Below are 20,517 nucleotides of genomic sequence, written 5' to 3'. Positions count from 1 at the left end.
CTATCTACTGAGCAACTTGGCCGAATTGGAGCTCCCCTTACTTTCAGTGCTTTATTGAAAATGTTCTGGCCAGGAGAGCTCTGATCTTGTAAATGATGTGACAGAATAGGCAGGAACAGAATGAGTCGGTTTTTTCATGTCAGACTTGGACACAAAGTAGATGCCAAGAAGCTCAGCACCGTTATGATGTGGGAGTTTGTGTGTGTTCCCAACAGCAAAAGTCAGGCTGTACATATCCCCTCAGGAACTCGCATGTCAACTGAATATCGGAATCTCCACTGTCATGTTGGATGGCCACAGAAGTTATGGTGACATACAAGTATCAGAGGTAAGTAGGACATAAAACCTTAAAGTGCCACTTGCCAACAAAAACCTTAGTTATTACCCTTCCCATGTAACTGGAGCAACTTTGTTGAGGCACAAAATTTAGGAGGCTGGTTGCACTGGGCTCTCATTACTGTGAGCAGTGAACTTCTAGATGGGCTGAATTGCACCTCCTTTGTCATTAAGGCCCCACAGCCACAGTGTATCCATGCATGGTACTGTAGACAAAGGTAGCCCACGTTCAGAAAATACCCTGAATGACCAAGGCCTTTCTAAACTTGTGAACCTTCTCCAATGACTCAGGACAGTGTTTAGCTGTGGTTTCCCTCTGCACTCCTCAGATGTGGAGGATTTATCAGCATCATGCCATGTTGTCATTAGCAGTCATTAGCCTAAACTTGTTGGCCATTTTCATCAGGAACGTGCTAAACTACTTCACATAACTGTGCCCGTCAAGATGTACTAAAAGGCTAACACTCCTGTCTTGTCTTTGCCTATCACATGCTTATGTCCTGTTATAGAGTAATCCTGCCTATAACAGGAAGCCAGAAATGCAAATGACTAAGGACAGATAAATGAATATTTAATTCAAACCAGCAAGATGTTGTTTGCAGTTATTTATTTTACTAAAATGGTTACATATGTTGAAACAAAGAAGAGCAATAGTAATAATGTTTGTTTTTCCAATATCATAAATAATTATTGAGTCTTCATTAGCTGTTGGCTCAGCACTGATTGTGATTCTTGTTATTTAAAAAAAGACACACAAGTAATTCATTAGAATCTGTGTTTTCAGAAAACTCTAAAGCAGCAGTAGAAAAAAAAATAAATTAAAGGAAATGATAACAAGAAATTATGCCAAGTATTCTTAAATTTAAAACCCACTTGATGTGTTTTACAGATTATTCTTTGTGCTTTGATCACTTAAAAAAAGAACCATCAACAAGTTGTTTATACTATGTCTTGTCTTCTCCAGTTTTACTCCAGAGAAGTCACCATAGGTACCTTTTTTACATAACAAATTCTGTTGTCATTTATGCAGACAAAAACACTGTGAGTATTCCTAACAGAAAAGTTTGTCAAAACCATCAATTTATTGTCATAAAATATTTAATACCAGAATAACTTATAATAGTATGAACAGAAGTGAAGTATTAACTCTCTGCTATTAGCTATAAACTCACATTATTATGTCAAAATCCAGTAAAATATCAAAAATTAATGCATGGTATCTTAGACACATAATGATGCAAGTCAGTAAAACATACTTCAACTGTTCATACAGTCATGACATACATTTCTTGCTTGGCACTTTAAGTCAATGCAAATCAGCAATTTAGAAAACAAAGTAAAAATATATATGTACAAAATATTTTCATATCAAATCATTTTCATTGTACACTAAATAAACCCAACAACATGTTATGTTACATCAAGAAGTTTTTTCTAAGAAGTCACACCAAGGCTGATATTTGCAATGTATCTTGATTATTTTAGTGCAACTGGAACAGTCTATACTTGCAAGTTAGTTTTGTCGTTAGCACAGTCCTGCTTCCACTGAAGTGGGAATTTGGCCATTATGCTCAGTGGGAGCAGGACTGAAGTCTTTTCTTGTTCATTGATGGCTCACCAAAAAGAGAAAAGGGGAGAGGGATAAGTAGGAAAACACCTGACAGGATACCCACAGGAATAAAAAATCCAGATCTTAGCAACAATCATCTCTTTTCCAGTTTTCTGTAACTGTTTCAGTATAAAGCATATTTGGCTTTGCCACTGTAAATTGCTTTCATGTAAATTCCACTCAAGCAATGTAAACCTCATTAGACTATTGTTATATGACTTAAGAATAACTTGTACACCCTAGAAAACCCTTAAACATAAACCTGGTTTTATGCTAGTTATTATGCTCAACAGCAGTCAAGTTTACAGACGTGATATTTAATACATTTTAGTATCTACTTAAAACCCTCTCACATTAAATGCTGGGATTTTTCAATGCTTCAAGTCCCATTTATGTTTCTAGTTTGGGCTTTGATAGTTTATACTATAGCTTTTTCTCACTGAAATGTGAACTGTCACCCAACTGTTTTCATGTATGCAGTACCTACAAAATAAAAACATTTAAAACACATTGAAGTAATAATTTCCACCATGGAAACTTTTTTGAGCTCTACTGCAAATAATAAACGGCACTATAAATTCAGTTTTGTACAAGAAGAGATTGATTTTTTTTACTTGTATAAAAACTTCAGTAAGTCACTAGCAAAGCTTTAAAACAATAGAAATTCAACTTGAATTTACAGCTAGTCTGGCTAGAACCTCCTCAACTAGAAATCTTTAATAAGCAACATGTCTGGGAGTGTATGTATAAGTTCAAAATAATCTGAACAATTAACTTATTTCCTAAATTTGTGTGTTCTAGAGTATTGCACTTTTCAAAGGAATGATTTTGGTATTTTAATATACTGCATATACAGGTAAGAAACATGCATAACAACCTCATTGTCACTTTGACAAAACATACTGTACAATTTTTATAACACTGTTGATTAAAAAAAGAGAGAGAGAAAATGATGTAACAATTTCATTAAGACTTGTCAATTCATTCAAGTCTAATAAGCACAATTTTCCAGGGCTTCCAGCAGTAATGTGTTTAGCCCTAGGCTGCTTAAGCCCACTTGGAATAATATACAAAGTTTAAGCATTATGGCATTGTCATTTTGAGGCATAATACTGTTGTACTATGCCCACGTTATAGCTTATTTTTTGAAAGCAAGGCACTTACTGTAATAGCAATGCAAACATCTTATGCGCACTTTGATTAACATAAAATAAGTTAATGTTTTGATAAAAACAGTTTTTTTTATAATTTACATGCCTTTTATAGAAGCAATTGAACATTTCATTTAATACAATGAAAATGTCTGAGTCAGAAGGAATGTTATTTTTTTTAAATTGACCATACTGTAAAAAGGGGCCTATTTTCCACATTTGCCTCATATCTGTGAATCTGATTTTGCTGAAAACCAATCCTGTAAGGAAAATGTCCGCTTGACAGGAAAAAGAAAAAGGACACATCTCTTAAAACTGCTGAACTAATGGCACTTTGACAGTCTTTACTTCTGATATATGTGATGATTTCTGAATGATGCAGCTGGTAGTTCCCTGCAGTTTTTCCTTCCCTTGGGCAAGATTCGTTAGGGCCATGGCTGCGTTGATCTCCTTCCAGTATGTTTCATCTTTGCTGGTTCCTTTTCTGTTAGCTGCGCTAGATTCAAGCAATAACAAATATTTACACATATAGCTTACACACCTACTGTGGCTATGTGATGCTAATAAAACTGTAATAACAATAATTTTGGAAAATGGCAAATTTCCTTACTCACCTTTCACACTTATTTGGTCCGTTCTCCAGAGTTTCTGCAAACAGAAGAAAAAAAAATGATGTCTGTTTTCTTCTAATAGTTTTTAAACATGCAATTTCATGAAATAGCCACATGGAAAAATAACCCAAGGTTAATTCCAAAATTGATACCAAATAAAATCTTTGGTTGAACACACATAAAGGGTCAACTTCACTCAAGTAAAAACTCTCTTTGGAGAAATCCACGCTGAGCTTGGAGCAGAGCACATGTCAAAAACCCCCACTCTGGGGAAATTTCTACGATGAGGAGGCTCCTGTGCCATGACCTTATAAAAATAGACTTTGATGAGGCAGAGCCTCACTGATCCTTCCCAGCACCACACCAGTAGAACCAGTGCTGAACCTTGCCTTGTGCCAGCCCAGTCCAGGAAAATGTATTTTAGTTATATTGGCAATAGTGAGAATAAAGCTGGTCTTGGAGGTTCACTTAAGTTTTGCAGGGTGATGGAGCGAATTTTTTCATCCATAAATCCCAGGGACATAAGGAATTACAAAAACTAAAAATAAAAATCAGTTTCATTGCCCTTTAGTGAATGCCCTCTTGTATGCACTAAAAATAGGACTTCTACCCATACACAGATGATGTGTGTGGTTTTTAAGGGGACCCTTGCCCAGGCTGCAACTCAGTCCCAAAGGCAGGCTGAGCAGGATACAAGTAACAAGCACACGTGGCTAACAACCTTCAAAGGAGAAATTGCATCACAGGCATAAGCTATACTTTCCCATCAAGAGTCACATTTGTTCATTCATTAAGTCCTCGCATCGCAGAGAAGCCAGAAATATTTACCGGGCAGAAATGTGTAAGCTTTATTCAGTGGGTCTGCTATCCTGACACAGAAACGCATTATAGGGGAACGAGAAGCCAATGCCTAACTGCAATACCTATGGAGACTGAGTCAAACAAAAGAAACAGCTTTGGCATGAACACTGGTGGCTACACGACCAAAAGGGCCTCTAAATCTCATAAAGTAATGCACCACTTCATGAGGCTAGATTCCCAACTAGAAATTTGCCTTAGTGCTTGATTTCAACAAGATTATTAATTAAAAGCTGATCTGTCCTTTAAACAGAGCTTCCAGCGGAGTGAGTCCCAAAGCACATTGCAGCCCTTGCTAGCCCTACTTTTATGAGTTGCTGCACCCCACAAGAGCAGCCAGTTTTCTCATGCAGCCAACAAACCAAACACCTCGGCACAGCCACGCTCCTCAGTGCTTGCAGGTGAGCAACGCAGACCGCAGGCTCACCAGAAGAAATGCAGGCAGACCATCTGCAATTTCAGAGGTCAGATGTTTGCCAAGCTGTTTGATTTAACAGGACTCCAGGCTTTTGCAAAACAGCTTTATAAATGTCCATGGATGACCGAGTCCTCAGGTTTATATTTTGTTCTAAAACAGCACATCTTAAGTCAGTATCTCTTGAGCTACCCTAGTTCAGTGCTTGGGGGGGAAGTTCAGCCTAGGCAGAGGAGAGAATGAAGGGGAAAAAAAAAACATTTGATCTACAGAGATGTACTGAATGACACCAAAAGTCTCCTTCTTAATGCTGTACTTGGCTAGAAATTGTTTTTCAGCCCTGCTCCATTATTCTTTTTAAATAAAGACAATTTTAAAGAGGAGCTTTAGGATTGAATAGGTCAGTAGGTATAGAAATGGAAATGGCAAGTAATAGAGAATGTTGTTGCCAGAGCAAACCTGGATATAAATACACCTCTCTCAAGCATCTGTCAGCTTCTTTTGCTGTTGGAAAATATTTCCTATGAACAAAAAAATTGCTTGTACAAACTTCTGAGGAAAGTAGGTGTGAATGGTGACACACATTCCAATTCCAGCGTTTATTTGAAGGAGTATTTGCAAATATTTTTTAGTGGTGTTTAGCCAGCTCTAAAAGAAAGCGACTTGCCCACAGTATAAAAAAGCAGTACCAAAGCTAAAAAATACAATCCAGGAGCAAAGAGTTACACATTCTTTAATTTTGCTGAAGGACATGTTTTCTTTCTTTTTTTTTTTTTTAAATTCCATTCAGATTTTATGTTTTTTAAACAAATAATTTATGTCAAAGAAATTTGAAACTAGGTTACAATAAAACCATCACTGATAATTTGCAAAGCTCTTGCTAATAACTGCTGTAAAAGCATGTTAGTACAACGAAGTCTGAAAATCCATCATTTAAATGCACAGGCCCCCTTTTGCTTGCCAAAAATTCTTTTCAGCTATACCAAACCTATAACAGCATATCTTCATTGGCACTGCCATAGTGTCCCAGGAGCCCGCACCTGTCTGAACAGCCCTTGGTGAAGGAAATAAGTATTACCACCATTTGTGGACAGGGATAATCATGCTGAGAAAGGCAAACAACGAGTTCTACAGGGAACGCTGATCTCCACATCCCTTTGATTTCAGAGGGAAAAGACCATCACACATGTTCCTAGGCCTTCCTTGATATCTTGCAGGTCAAGCCAACTTGATCCAACTCAAAAGGAGGAGATAGTGGTGGGTTTCATCTCACTTGCCATTAACATGCCATCAAAAAGTCATCTATCTATCTATCTATCTATCTATCTATACCTATATATATATCTCTCTCTATATATACTTGTATATATCTATACCTAGGCTAGTTGTCTGGACTCCAATCACAAATAAGAGACATCCTCCAGGAAGTTGTTTCAGCTCACTTATCTAACACCTCAGTCCAACATCCCTGAGCTCTCCTGCAAAACCAGACAGCATTGCCCCCCTCCATGGCCACTTCCTCACACTGGGCAGCATTAACATCCACTTGCATATACTGTGAGCCAGATGAGAGGAGGACCACATTTCTCCTCTGGAGATTAAACCAGTGGTGTAGCTATGTCCTGAACTGCTTAGCTCAGCCTGGAAGAATTGTAGCCACATCTAGCTCTTCACTGACAAGAGAGAGAATGTTGATGATAAAATTTTATCAAATTAAATAATGATGTGAATCTTGCCCAATGTTTAGCCTAGTCTTCATCTTCTGCAATCTACCTTCTCTATCCCCAGCTATGAATTGAAGCTTTTGGTAATTAAAACTTTTGACATTTACATATATGTAAAGCAATCACACAGTGTATTTCAACTTTATAAGCAGCATGGTTAGACTGCTACATGAATGTAACTAAAGAACAGCATTCCCAGCGTAGTTTATTATACAAGGTAGAATGGATGCACCATAGCTGCCCTCCCCAAACACTGTGGTTATCTTTAATATAATAACTTTCTAAAAAAAACCTACAGTTTGCTCAATGGCATATTTATTAACTGAAACCCAAATCTATTAGCTGCTGATGAAGGTGATTTGTTCTGCCTCAGAAAGCAAGGGGCTTTTAGCATATATTGAGATCCTTAAAGGAAATCTATTTAACATTAAACATCAGATTTTTTTTTGTTGCTGTTGTTGTTGCAAATTCTGAAATCACTTTAAAATGTGGAAATCATTTTAAAAAATGGAAATTTTAAAGCACTATGAAAATGGAACCACCTATAATTGGGATTGCCATTTATACCTCACTTTCTGCTGTTTCATTCTGCTCCCAGTTGTAAGCATCCAGAGATTCAGCTTTTGCCTGGCCAGGAATATTTCATTCTGCTCTCGCCATCCGCCCAAAGAAACCGACGAGGTAGGATATTTGTTCCCTCTTGTTTATAATAGGAAGTCACTATAAATCACTTGCCAATGGAATCCTGTATACCTTTCCATTAGTAGGAGTTTTCAGTATACAGTTTACCATAGCACGCAGCACCAAGAGTGTAGTCACTGGACAATACCAGCTTTGTGATACAGTATGGTATTTTTCAGGACTCACTTAATTATTAATAATACATGTAGCACACACACACACACACACACATATATATAGGTTTTTTTGTTTTGTTTTGTTTTCACCACAAAATTTCTTCATAAATATTCACTGCCTGATCCTGACAGCTCGCTTACAAGGTAGCTTGAGTCCCATTTTAGCAGAGATGGAAATCAGTGTCAGAAGTCCAAAGACAACATGGCTAGGCAATACTTTGACCATTTCAACAGCATTTAAGAGCAGACTTCTCCAGGTTTTCTCCTATATTTAAAACCTTCTCTATTTTCTTCTGCTATCAGAAAGGCTCACCCAAAGAAAATAAATTCCAGTGTTCTCGAAGGCAAGCTCTCCACAGACTGGACAATAATATCACTTTCCTCTAGTACGCTGCCATTACATTTGACTGTTATTTATCAAAATAATATGTAAACAATTTACAAGGAAATCTACAGCTATATACATGCACAGTACTCTTTTAAATAGTGTATCCAGTACAAGAGAAGAAAGCCAGTGTATAAATACTGTAGCACATGTGTCTACTCCAATTTACAGCATACAAAGGCTCTCTGGCTACATGGTGTTGCAGCATGTTCAAGTATTTCAGAACAATTCAGACCCTCACAGTTCTCTGAGCCCAGACTCATAACTTTCATATACTTGGATGCCTCTAGGGATGTAGTAAATAAAGTTAATTGCAGTTACATTTTATCCCTTTGATCTAGGAATTTTGATCTAAGAATATCACGTGTGTAGTGATGAACTAACTTCAGCTAAAGGCCCTGCAGGGAACAGTGAAGGAAAGACTGACCACTTATGTAGGACCAAGAAGCATCCACGTTACTCTCCCACTCAGTGTTACTTCTACACAGTTCAAACCAAACTGCAACAACTGGCTTAAACCCCTACCTTGTGTTATCAGGTAACACTGACAAAGCAAAGATGGCTTGAAACCAAGAGGGGAAAGAATGTGTGAATGAGAGAACGAGACAGAGAGAAAAGGGTACTAAATATTATACAGTGGAAAAAAAAAAAAAGGACATGGAAATCAAGATGCTGTAAGTGGGTCCCACATGACTGTAATATTTCTTGAAGTTACTTAAACATGTACAGATTCCTTATGAATTACACACCACCTATTCTAGCTCGAAACAGAGGGGAAAAAAAGAACTGCTGGCCCCAAATGGTGAATACTATAAAATATTTGTCGGTTCAATAAAAGGTCCTGTATAACTTATCTTCATTTAAAACTTGGCAGTGTTATTCAGCTGTTTCTCTCTGCCTCTTCTGAACTTTCTCTTGTTGGTTTTGGAGACTCTGGCTTAGCATGTGTTGACCAGCATTTTCAAAACAAGCAAGAGGAGGAAAAAGAGGGAGTAACAGGAAATAAATGGGGCAGCTGAATGAAAAATGAAGTTTACATATGTGAGTAAATTAGTGGTGAGATGAGGTATTTCTGTAGGTCACACACACAACACACACACCATCCCATCCCTGGACTGTCTAGTATTTTCCAAACCACAATTTCAGGACATATATGACTTTCAGATCTCTGGTTCTCCAAGAACAAAATTGCATTATCTGTATTTAATATTTCCCTGCTCTTCTACATCGATCCACCTTCTTTTCCTCACAGAGGATCCCAAAGTAAATGATTCATCACACAACGTCACCAACATTCTCCCACATCTGGAAGGGAAAGTGGCCTAGCACAGGCTGCTCAGCATGGCGGGAGAGGGTAAATTGTAGCCCAGAGCTCCAGGCCAGGCCCTTTCCTCTTATGAGAAATGTCATTTAGCCTCAGTAAAAGACTGTAGCACCTTCTGAGAAACCCAAGCACAGCAAGCCTCAGCTCCTCTAGCTTGAACTGGAGGAAGCAGGAGTTGGCCTTCCCATGCTTGCACTTGCAGTGCTCTCATTTTGAGTGCCTGATATGAACAGACAAGGGAACTTCTGAATGCAGATACTGCTCAGAGGCTTTCTAGACATAGACAGGACTCATCTGATCCAGCAACTGGCAGGGCAACTCTTAAAACCCTTTTCCTTTCATGCCATCCTCCCAGGTTTCCCTGTGAACACCGGACCTATTAAGGATGAATTAGAGAAGCACAGACAGGAAAGTTCAAGCTGGAAGAGTCTCCAAGCTGTGGAGTCTCCTACAAAAACATTTCCCAAATTGACCTTCCACAGAGCCAGAGTTAGGATTCTCTGTTAGGATTCTCTGTTAGGAATCCATTCAGGGTTGATCCACATGAGGCTGCTCCTGCCTGCTGTGGGCACCTATGCAGCCAAGCACTTGGGCTGAGGGAAGAAAGTCCCTGTTTGCGTTTCAGACGACCTGAGGTTGCAGTCATGCTGAGGCAGCATCAGGCCACAGCCTGCATGTGCGCCTGGGACCCATCACAGCAGGTCCCATCTAGGGGGTTATACTGGATTTCCATTGACAAGGATTTATTAGCATGTCCTTTTATTGGGTAGGAGGAGGAAAGATGTCAGAAACTTGCAGGAACAAGATCTAGGCCCAGGCTCTAGAGAAAGATAATTTTCAGCAAAACTTTCACTTACCACTGCTTGCTCCTTCTTCCAGAAGGAGTTGGTAGAGCAGCCTGCTGTGAAGTCACCCCACAACCCCAATACTTTGCTTCTTTGGCTTCACAGTCAGACCATAATGACAGACCTGTCATCAGCCATCATCCTTTCAGATAAGCAAACTGCGCGATGATAACTTCTGTTCACAGTCAGAGTAACAGCAAATGCTTTTCTGAGTTCTCCATGGGTTTTTCTCAGGAACACCTTGAGCCCTGGTCTGACCTCTTCTGTTAAGACCCATAGGTTGGGTCTTGATGAAGTTGGAAATCTCCCTTTGCCATCATGCCCCAGACCAAGGCTTTTCAGTGAAATCTCTCTCTGAAATTTGCTTCTTGCACAGGAATTTCAGATATAAGATTTAACTGTGAGGGACTGGTACCACTCATTTTTTCCCCCTGAATACATAAAAACCTGAAGACGTATTTTTCCATGTGTAGTCTGGAGCTTGCTGAATTGGGAGTAAGAATCTAGTTACATTTTAATACATGTGATTTTTATGAAATGAGTGTACATGCCCACAGAGACCAGGATAGGTGTATTTTATAAACTATAAAATAGAATTGAGTTTGCAGGTCTATATTAACATTTGCATTAATAAGTGCACTGAAAACACCACATAACAGTAGGCTCGGTGCAAATGGTCTTACAGTCTTGGGCTATGCACGTGCATGTAAGTATTTATTAGTTAGCAAACTAGATACAAACCTGGTGTAAATCACTTCATTGTTTGGGCTGTCATGGCCAGCTCTAAATTTCCCATGACCAGTGACAGTGTGTTCTCTTTACTGAGATTCAGGGCACTGTGTGAGACTTGTTTTTTCAGCCAGGCTTTAGTAGAGCTTATAATGGGAGTCTGTGCCATGTAGCTTTGGAGGCGAGTTGTTAACGAACTGACGGTTATATGGTATTATGTTCTTTTCAGGTTTGCAGCAAAGCTGACTGAAATCAAATCTTTCCTCATTGAGTTGGCATGTAATTAATTGTGTAATGTTGTCGGATACCTTGGTGATAGTCTCCTGTGTGCACTTCATAATGGATAAACAAATATCTGACTTAGGCTTCATTTTTTGGTGTTATTTGGAAAGGGATTTACAGCACGTGCTGTGCTGACTGGAAGGATGAAGTAGTTGGCCCTCTTATTGCAAACCATTGTGGGTTAATGGCGAGAACCAAGTTAGGCAGCAGGAAGGGGGAGGGTGAAATAAAGAAAAGAGAAGAAAGGAGAAGAGGAAGAAGAAAAAAAAAAAGACATAAAGGAAAGGCAATGGGAGATGTTAAAAAAAAGAAAATGAGAAAATGGCAAATGAAAATTCATAAGGAAAAAGAAGAGTAAGGAGTATGAAGGTAGAAAATGTACCAGTGTGTTCATTTTCTTTATTTTAATATAAAAATATCCTTTTCCCACCCAGGAATCTAGCTGTTGTGCAGGCAGGCACGTTCAGTCTTTCACTCTGGATCTGAAAAGTTTAACTGGGAGCTCTTAAAGCCTAAAATAAGGCTTTAAAAGTAAAAAGCTAAAGTCAAATGCAGCCAGGGTAAGCACTATTACACTCCATCCCAATTGTTTTTCATTAAAAATGCAGGGTGAAAGGGAGGGTTTCAAAGCCATATTTCAACCCTAGGCTGACACTACAGCAGTAAAATCTGATTTTGTTATGCTAGTTGGCTGCGGGTTTGGGAGCAGACCCTACATATGCGGTGTAAGGTTATGATATAAATGCATGCACACAGGATATTTTCAGAAGCCTCCTGCACAATTCAGAGAAATGTGCCCCCCAGCTCCTGTGGCTCTGCTTGCAACTGCTCCAGGAGCCAGCTCCTCTCCTGCCCCTGGGCTGCCAAGCAGGCTCAGACATGGCATAGGCTGCACAAAGGCAATTTAAATTACAAGGTGCTGTATTTTTAGGCAAGTGGAGGAACTTCTACATGAATGCCAGAACTGATTTCCAGGGTGTACTTAGCCAGCAGAACAGAGTAAAGAATGGGTAAGTCTGTAAGGAAGAGGAAATTCACTGCTTCTTACACTCGACTGTAAGATAAAGAAAAGACAAATATGATCTTTTAAAGCCTAGCTACTTCCAGCCACCACATAGAGTATTGTGCATCCACTGGGATGTACACAACATTTATGTCCAATTAATAAAGCCCAGGTACCTAAGTTGTAGCTCAGACTTACTCTGTGTGATCACAGGCATAAAAATTCAAGTATCTTGTAAGGTAGTACATAAGCACTTATAGGTGTCCAGCAGTCGAACTGATGTAAAACTAGTTGTAAGCTGAAGAAGAGCATCACAGTAATCCCAGACAAAAAAAGATCCAACAAATCAATGGATTGCATGTGAAATTTAATATATATATAAATTTATATCTATAATTGTTATACATTTCTGTATCTGTGTCTGTTTCTATACTGTGTGTGCATAAAGATGAGAAAGCCTAAGCAGTCTGCCTTCCCACCAAGCACATTGTGAGATACAGCAATATAACCCAGTATAACCACACATGGAATTTGCCATGGTGGCCACCTCCTGAAGACGCAGGATGGACCTGCTCTGGGGCCAGACCTGGGGTGGGAGGTGAGACCCTTCCCCGCACAACCTCAGCATCATGGTGCAGCCACTGCAAGGCCATTGCTGGAGGGAATGCAAGAAGATAAAAGACGTTCAGGTGATTTTAACACCAGCCAGTAAATCATGATAACAATTGGCAGTCTCTCTGCTTGTACCACACGTTTGTGCGTGGGGCTGGATGAGCTGTTCTAACCAGCTATTTCATAGATGGCCCTTGTACATTCTCCAGTCTCTGGACTCTGAGCCTGGGCTCTCTTCTTCAGCAGTGCTGAGCACTTGCAGGTGTAAATGAGGTCAACAAGAGTTGTGCTTTGAATGTATAAAGAGGCATGAAAATATGTGAATCCATGAGGTCTTAGGTATCCAAAATTGGGCCAAAATGACTTTAAATCAGAATTCTGCACTGCCTCAATTCCCCATTTGTAAGATCCTACAGACATCTTATGAAAACAACTTTATTCAAGTTTGTGAAGGACCAGATGGAATGTACCAAAAAGCACTGAACAGCACATCATTAAATTAATTATCCTGTCGTCAGAGATGCTCAGCTGCGTTCACGTTATTGCTTTGCCAGTAGAGAAGGGGTAATGAGCACCTGGTGAGGATGTGAGCTGGTTTTTGACGCTTCTTCGAAACTGGGCTACCTCACATATGTCTGAAAAGTATCCCTTTCCTCATCTAGCTAGAAACGTGATGGAAACCCCTTTATTCTGCATTCAGAGGAATTACAGGAACCTACACAGAAAGCTGTAGTTACAAACACGCCTGACCTTACATAGAATAGATAGCAGAAAGTAACGCTGCTGAATGAACTGCAGGGGGAATAGTTGCCTGTGGATTGTTCTCCAACTGCACAAAAAACATTCTACTGTTTGAATGCAATTTTTAGTTAAGTTTTAGTTCTGCTGCCTTTGCATTCCCTACTGCAGCATTCATGCTCCTGCCCACCACAACTCATACTGTTATTATTTCCATTACAGTATTTCTTCCCAAACCTAAATATTCCCAGACACCTTCTGAACAGGCCCGCAGAGATTTGAGTAAACTGGGAGGTATCTCAAGAAGGGCCGTGTTTCCAGTTTTCCTATTCACCGAGCCAGTGAGAGACAGTGCAACAAAGTAGGTAAAAGGGGGAAGGCTCTTGGAGCAGATGAACCATGTGCCCAGAATTATTCAGGAAGTTGTACCCAATTGCCAACAGTTTTTGAAGAAGCAGAAACACCTCTTTCTTCTCTAAACGTCATCTTGTATTTACAAATGCTTTGAGTCCTAGTGCGGTGCAATTTCAATTACTCAGCAGGAGAACTGTACTTAGAAGAGCTGATAGACTATCTTGGCTATCACGGAGATTGGTGCAGTGCAATAAATCACCCAGACTGAGCCCTAATCCTCAAGGAGCAGCAAAACCTTAACACTGCAGATGCTCACTAATTGAAAGTTGTAAGAGCCCTTCACAGCAGAGGCTCTGCGTAAGACAGATGAGGCTCCTGCACTCCAAAAGTGCATGTGTGGGAGGTCCTGAAACAGTAGTAGGCCAGCATTTAACATTGCAAAGGCCTTGGATGTGAACAGCTTTGTGGAAGAAAAAGGGAATTGCTCTTTTGGCAAAACATGTGAAACCGTCTGTGATAACGGGAATGAAAGCAAGGATGACTGAACAAATATTTGCACTGAATGCCTTGTCAGGACAGGGGAATTGCTACTGATATGATCTTTACTTTCAATGTTACTGCTTCTGACAGTCTTACAGACTTTGCAGATGTTTATTGGCCACTAAATCATTCTTCAAGAATGTTGGCTCCATTCCCAAACCTGAAGAGTCTGAATGTGAAGGGGTTTGTTATTCAACACACACTGCTGCTTTTGGAGACAGCAATTTTCAAGAAACCAGCTTTCAACAGCAGGGAAGCATCGTCAACTGATAACAACATGGGACTGAATTCAGACTTCTCAGCACTCAGGGCATGAGGCACGCCTGAATAAACGTGCACCACAGAGCGGGGCATCGCCTATCCACGTGGCATAGCACAGCGCCATGTGGGGACACTGCCTGAGCCACGAAAGCAACGTTATGTCACATCAGTGGGCCTATACTGTAGCAAGGATTGCTGTGGAAAGGCAGGACTTACCAGCTCATGCTGACCTTGATATACTTACTGCCTGTGGCTCTCCGTATAGCAGGATTGCATGAATTTGGAGGCCTCTGTAAAACTCACTCCATTATGCTGCAGAAATTATTGCCGTTCCACTCAGCTCCTCTAACTGCAGGACAGATTGCCTAACAGTGAGGTATAGTTAAACCCTAAGCCCAGGAAGAACAGTTTGCATAGATGCAGTTGCTGAGCTGTAGAGGACCCTAAGCCATGGTATTTCAAGCCAAACAGATTTGCTTTCAAATAGAGAGCATCTGAACCATGGGCAATATGCCCAGGCTGTTTCTCTGAGTGAAGATGCCGATTCTCTGAGATCACTGCAAACAGTTCTCACCTGAAAAAGCTCCACTGGCACTGGAAACTGAGTAGTAGTAATAATAATAGTGACAGTAATAACACATCTACGTTAAATAACAAGTGATAAAAAAGAATCCATGCCTTTGTACTAATAAACCAACAAATTACTACAGCATGATGTAATATTACCACAGTAGACAAACATATTATCCAGCAACATTAGATATATTTCTCCCCAAAAGGCACTAACTACCTTGACCAGTGTAGTCACAATAGTGAACGTGATCTAAGGGAGTTAAAACCAACAGTCTCCTCTAAAACCTGATTGAATTGGCAGCTATCAGCCTCCAAGATCAAAGTTGGTGTTACCAAAAGCAGTCCCTCAAAACATTTTTTCTCCAAATAGAGTAAGTACTCTTTTCTTAAAAATGTCAGATTGCTGATTCAGAGACAGGGTGTGTCAAAAATATGCAAGACAGATGCAGAGAGCAAAAATGTCACATTTACTACATATTGTTTTACATTAGCTCATACAAGTTTTCCTGGAAGTCAAGAGACTTCTATTAGGGAATCCACCTCTGTTACAATTTACTGTATCAGAGCTTTAAAAAACACATACATGTTTATGATAAAGCCATATGGTATTTATGGTTAAATCAAGTGACGTGCTTTGAAAAATGAGTCTTTTTGCAAAACATGAATAATTCAAAAGATCTGCAGAAAAAAACAACTCAGAAGCCTTATCAGCATGGGTGAATAACCAGACCTGCTACCATTAATTAAAAGACCTTTGCCCAGCAGGGTTTGCAATCAGGGGAAAGTGGGCTTAGATGTATGCATAAAAAACATACAAAATGTCTGCATTTATAGGATACAATTCCTCACACATGCAATTGAAAATCACTGTGGACTTTCTGATCATGTAGCAGCAAAATGAACTTTATCCCAGAGCAACACACAGTTCTGTAGTTTGCTCATGTGTCTTCCCCGATCTGGTTAGATGTCTTCAGAAGGGTAGCCAGTGTATGGAACAATCATATATTTGTACAGACAGCCTTGCATGCTCATCTCCATTTAAGAATTAAGATCCTAAATTTCCACTTCAATAAAGAAAAGCAGTAAGACAGGCAGCCATGGATCTAAACATAAATAACATTCATATTTTTGGAATAACTATGGTGAGAAAAACCTGAGATGCTTTGATCCCTCCAATGTGGTCCAGCTCTAGGCTCTGAGCCTTTGGACAGAGGACGAGAGGAGGACCCGGAGCAGCCATGCAAGCCAGGCAGCTATAACACAAAGGCTTCAAGGTCTGTGAACTTAAATGCTTCATGTTCTCTAATTAACTCACTGCTATTATTAGTAGTACTTCTGTTTCCACTTTTAGAATAATAAAAGCTTTTTCTTTCAGTTTGCAAGGGTTTTTGCTTTTTATTTTTGCCTGTTAGCCAAAGCTTTCCCACAGAGTGACAGGCTGTACACCAGAGTTTGCAAAGATGATGGAGACCTGCAAAGGGTCTGCAAAGCAGGCGCAGCAAATCCCACATATGGACAATGCCTGTTTTACTCCCTGTTCTCCTTCCGCAACACTGGGTAGCCACAGCAAACATTGTATTTCAGGGTACAGATTCATCAGGACATACAAAGCACCCACACAACCCACCTAGTTGGCTACCATGAACCATTTTACTTCAGATTAACAAGCTAATGAAGTGTAGGCAAAAACAGCCCACCCAGCGGCCCACCCAGCAGCCAGTTCTTAGGCAACTCTCACCTTGGGTAGGAGCATCCTGAGGGGTGCTCCAAGCCCCCTGAAGGCTGCAGACCACCCAGAGCTCTCCCTTCCCCTTGCACCTCCAACACAGCCAGCTGCTACAGGAAGGTAATGCTCATGGCAGGTCCTGCATGATGCTGCTAAGCTTTGCAATTAGTACCTGCCTGGCACACTCCACACTCCCTCTCCATTGGCTTAGATGACTTAAATTTTTTTTGACGGGTCTTTGTGGTGAAGCAAAAATCTCAGAATCAAATAAGAAATAGGACGTTGATATGTGCGCCTGTACCCTTAGCACCCATGGAGGAGATGCTTAGAGAAAACAAGAAAGCATGTAAAAACCCTGGCATCATGGCCTCTTCCAGACAATATTGGTTAATGTTAAGAAGCTGAACTGCTTCGACAGACCTGGGAGCAGCAGTTTCTGCATTGTTTCCAAAATCTGCATTTTGGTACAGAGAACAATGTATAGGAATGTATAGGAATGTACAGGAACATCCCCTGTTCACAGTTGTCAATTAAAATAGTTTCTCAGTCGTGTCATACTCTTTTCTAACATCTTCTTCCTCTTCAGCCTTATTTCCAATTGCATTTTCATATTTCTTTTGGTACAATGATAGGGATAGAAAAACCTGAAACAAGAAGAGACTTCCACTGCCAGTATTTCATCCAAGACCACCTGGTGGGATAGTACCTGGCTTACATGTACCCTCCCTCTCCATTAGGTGTCTAGGCTGGCTTACACACAGCACTTAAAATGAATAAAACATCCCTTCAGAAGTGCCTGGAAGCAGAGATACTGGCAAGGGCTGAGACTAATTTGCTGTAATTACTGAAAGGCAAAGTTTTGAGCAAGACTTTGCATGGGTCACTTCTGTCCAAAGCCTCCTCAAGACTCCAAATGCTGTGGCCTCTAAAATCAAGAGAGCAAAATGCTTTCTTTTCAAACGACTGGCAAAGTAAAAGCAGCAAATTAGCATATTAAAATGAAGGCTTAAATTGTACTACTGTTTGACAATAAAATGAGACCGGTTTCTTCCTGTGTCTTGGAGAAAAATTGGGTCTGTGGAAAATGTTAAGTAGGAGAGTAAATTTTAGAAAAATGGGCAAAATTTATAAATGGAAGTATGACTTTTTAAAGGTTGATTAAACTAGTATCTAGATATGTAGGGGTATAAAATCTGCTGCCTAAATGCTACGTGTGCTTGCACAGCACATTTTAAATATATGCACTTCTGTTTCAAGGAAACAGAAGAAAATTTTCTCTGATTATACAAAGAAGCTTCAGATGAGTTGACAGCTCTTTCTATAACCATTGTTCTTATTCTCAAAGATACGTGCAAGATGCATTCCTTTACAAAACATTCCTAATTTCTAAGCAGCAGAAATGACGCCCTGCTTTGGGCAAATACACACTTTTCATTCATTTGGAAAATAAAATAAAATACGATAAAATAAAATAAAATAAAATAAACAGAGTGAGTTTCCAATCAACACTTGTTAATTTGAAACACAAAGAATTCTCCCGTATTGAAAGCAGATTGCTCTGTAAAAATGCTCATTTTCAAGGTCATAACAGTGCTGGCAAAACTCAAAAAAGTTATAGTCCAACTTGCTTGTGCTCAGCTGTGTTTACTTAGTCTCAACTTGACAAAAGTCTGCCTCTGATTATACATAGCAGTCATCTGCCCACAGATAAATAGATATTACACAAACGTTTGGAGGGAATGACATTTGGCTACCATTATTTTTGGAATAATTTACTCTGCATCCTGAACTTAAAACACCAAAATGATTCATAATGTTTTTTTGGATTCCAGTATTTCCATTTGACAAATAAATTGACCTCTATGACCCCTGTGGACTTTACATTGTTCACTTGAGTGAAAAAAAAAAAAAAAAGGTAATTTTTTGTTAAGTCTTCTGCATGTTTGGAAAATGTGGATTTATTCAGGCCTGCCCCTGTCCGATGCCCATGGCACATCTGGTGCACTCCTGGCAGCAGGGAAGAGCCAGCCCCTGTGCTGCAAATAGCTGCACAAGGCATCCCACCAAAGCAACCTGCAAGTAAATGCATGGTGCTCAGCTGTCTGCAGAGTGTGCACCTGTATTTAAATCCCACACTAGTGGTAAGCCTAATGGCAGTGACTGAGATACAAATGTGTTTTCTGTTTCAAATGTACTTATTTTAGATGTAAACTTAAAAGCTTTCTGCTTATTATTTGTAGGAGGAAAAATGAATACATATTGCTCATGCTTCTGGATGCCAAACTGATATTTTGCCTTATCCGAGGCAGATAGATGTTTCATGACATTTATAAAATAGCTTATATTTTAAAGCAGACCTGCTGCTTTCTGGTGTGGATAGAAATTTTGTCCAGTTAAAAATATTACTTTGCCCAGGGCACTTTGTGCCATAAATTATATAGGAATAAAGTAAAAATTTACAATCATAGTATAGTCCCTACTCCCATTTTTTTTCTTTGACGCCTTTTCCTAGTTCTCTCCTCTTAAAGCCCCTGTCAGCTCCTCAGGACTGACTACCCCAAACAGTGAATCCACATCGAGCCCTGGAAGAAGCGAGAGCAATTCAAAGCCCATTAGGAACACTGTAACTGCTGTACATTTAAAGTGGAAGATGTTTCTAGAGTATGATGACAGATGGAAGAATAAAACCTAGACCAGACAGAGAGACAGATAGATTAGTTTCTGTAAGGTTAGCATGCTTTCAGAAATGTCTTTTCAATTATAATACCAAAATTAAGAAAGCCTCTGATGCAATAGGAACCATATGTGTTTGACATATCCAGCTTCTCTATCTTTGACATCTAAATATTCAGTTTAAAGAAAATTAAGACATTTGTTTACAAAGAACTAGTTTATGTGTTTACAAGACTAAGCTGAATGTTTTTAGATGGAACGATTATATACTAGTCATTTCCTCTCATTTTCCCTTGATTCAGGAAGGAATAGTACTGCGAAGATGGAATGTGTTTTGGATGTGGACAGCTGGAGGTACAGAAAACAGATTTCTGTCACATGGAACTAACAGTGAATTCCTTCTTTAGGGGCTGTTTTCTTACACAGGCCATGCGTTAGGAGCTCACTCCACTGTGATGCAAAACCCCGCTCATCCAGAAGTGCGCTAATGGTCGCAACCCAAAGAAGAGTTAATTCAGATGGAATCCAGGAAAATGAGGCAGCACAGAAACCTCATCAGCAGTCCAATCACATGACAAAATGTGAGGCATCTCCAAAGCCACTGCCTGCCAAAAAAAGAAAGGCTGCTGCAAGAAAAATACTTTCACAGCTTGATATCTGGGTCTTGTGACTGCTATCCAAACAAGGAGTAAAAGTGGTACTATATAATGTGGCAGGGTAAACAGAACCACCCACTCGTCATCACCAATCATGTTTTTAATTCAGATCAATTCTGTTTCTTTAAAAAATGATGGAGGAAAAAGAAACAAAGCCTTTTGCTGAACTTGAAAATTATATGTATAATCTGATCTGGCTAATATTTCAGGTTCACATATACCACGAACCATATAGGAATGCATGACTTGCCGTGC

General features: G+C 39.7%; 1 protein-coding gene across 2 annotated transcripts in view; it reads right to left on the bottom strand.

The window, feature by feature from the left end:
* Window positions 1-926: 926 nt before the first annotated feature.
* Window positions 927-20,517, bottom strand: part of MKX (mohawk homeobox) — a 46,396-nt gene continuing 26,805 nt past the window's right edge. Inside the window, exons 6-7 of one of the 2 annotated variants that reach the window (XM_035545471.1) lie at window positions 3,711-3,744; window positions 927-3,592 (exon numbers count right to left, since the gene is read on the bottom strand). In XM_035545471.1, coding sequence (XP_035401364.1) covers window positions 3,406-3,592; window positions 3,711-3,744 — 221 coding nt within the window. In that variant the 3' untranslated portion in view covers window positions 927-3,405. The remainder of the gene's footprint in view (window positions 3,593-3,710; window positions 3,745-20,517) is intronic. The other variant, XM_035545473.2, reaches the window with a different exon arrangement.

This window comes from Cygnus atratus, chromosome 2 (assembly GCF_013377495.2).
Source record: "Cygnus atratus isolate AKBS03 ecotype Queensland, Australia chromosome 2, CAtr_DNAZoo_HiC_assembly, whole genome shotgun sequence".
Classification (NCBI taxonomy): Eukaryota; Metazoa; Chordata; class Aves; order Anseriformes; family Anatidae; genus Cygnus; species Cygnus atratus.
This window is presented reverse-complemented; position numbering and strand designations above follow the sequence as displayed.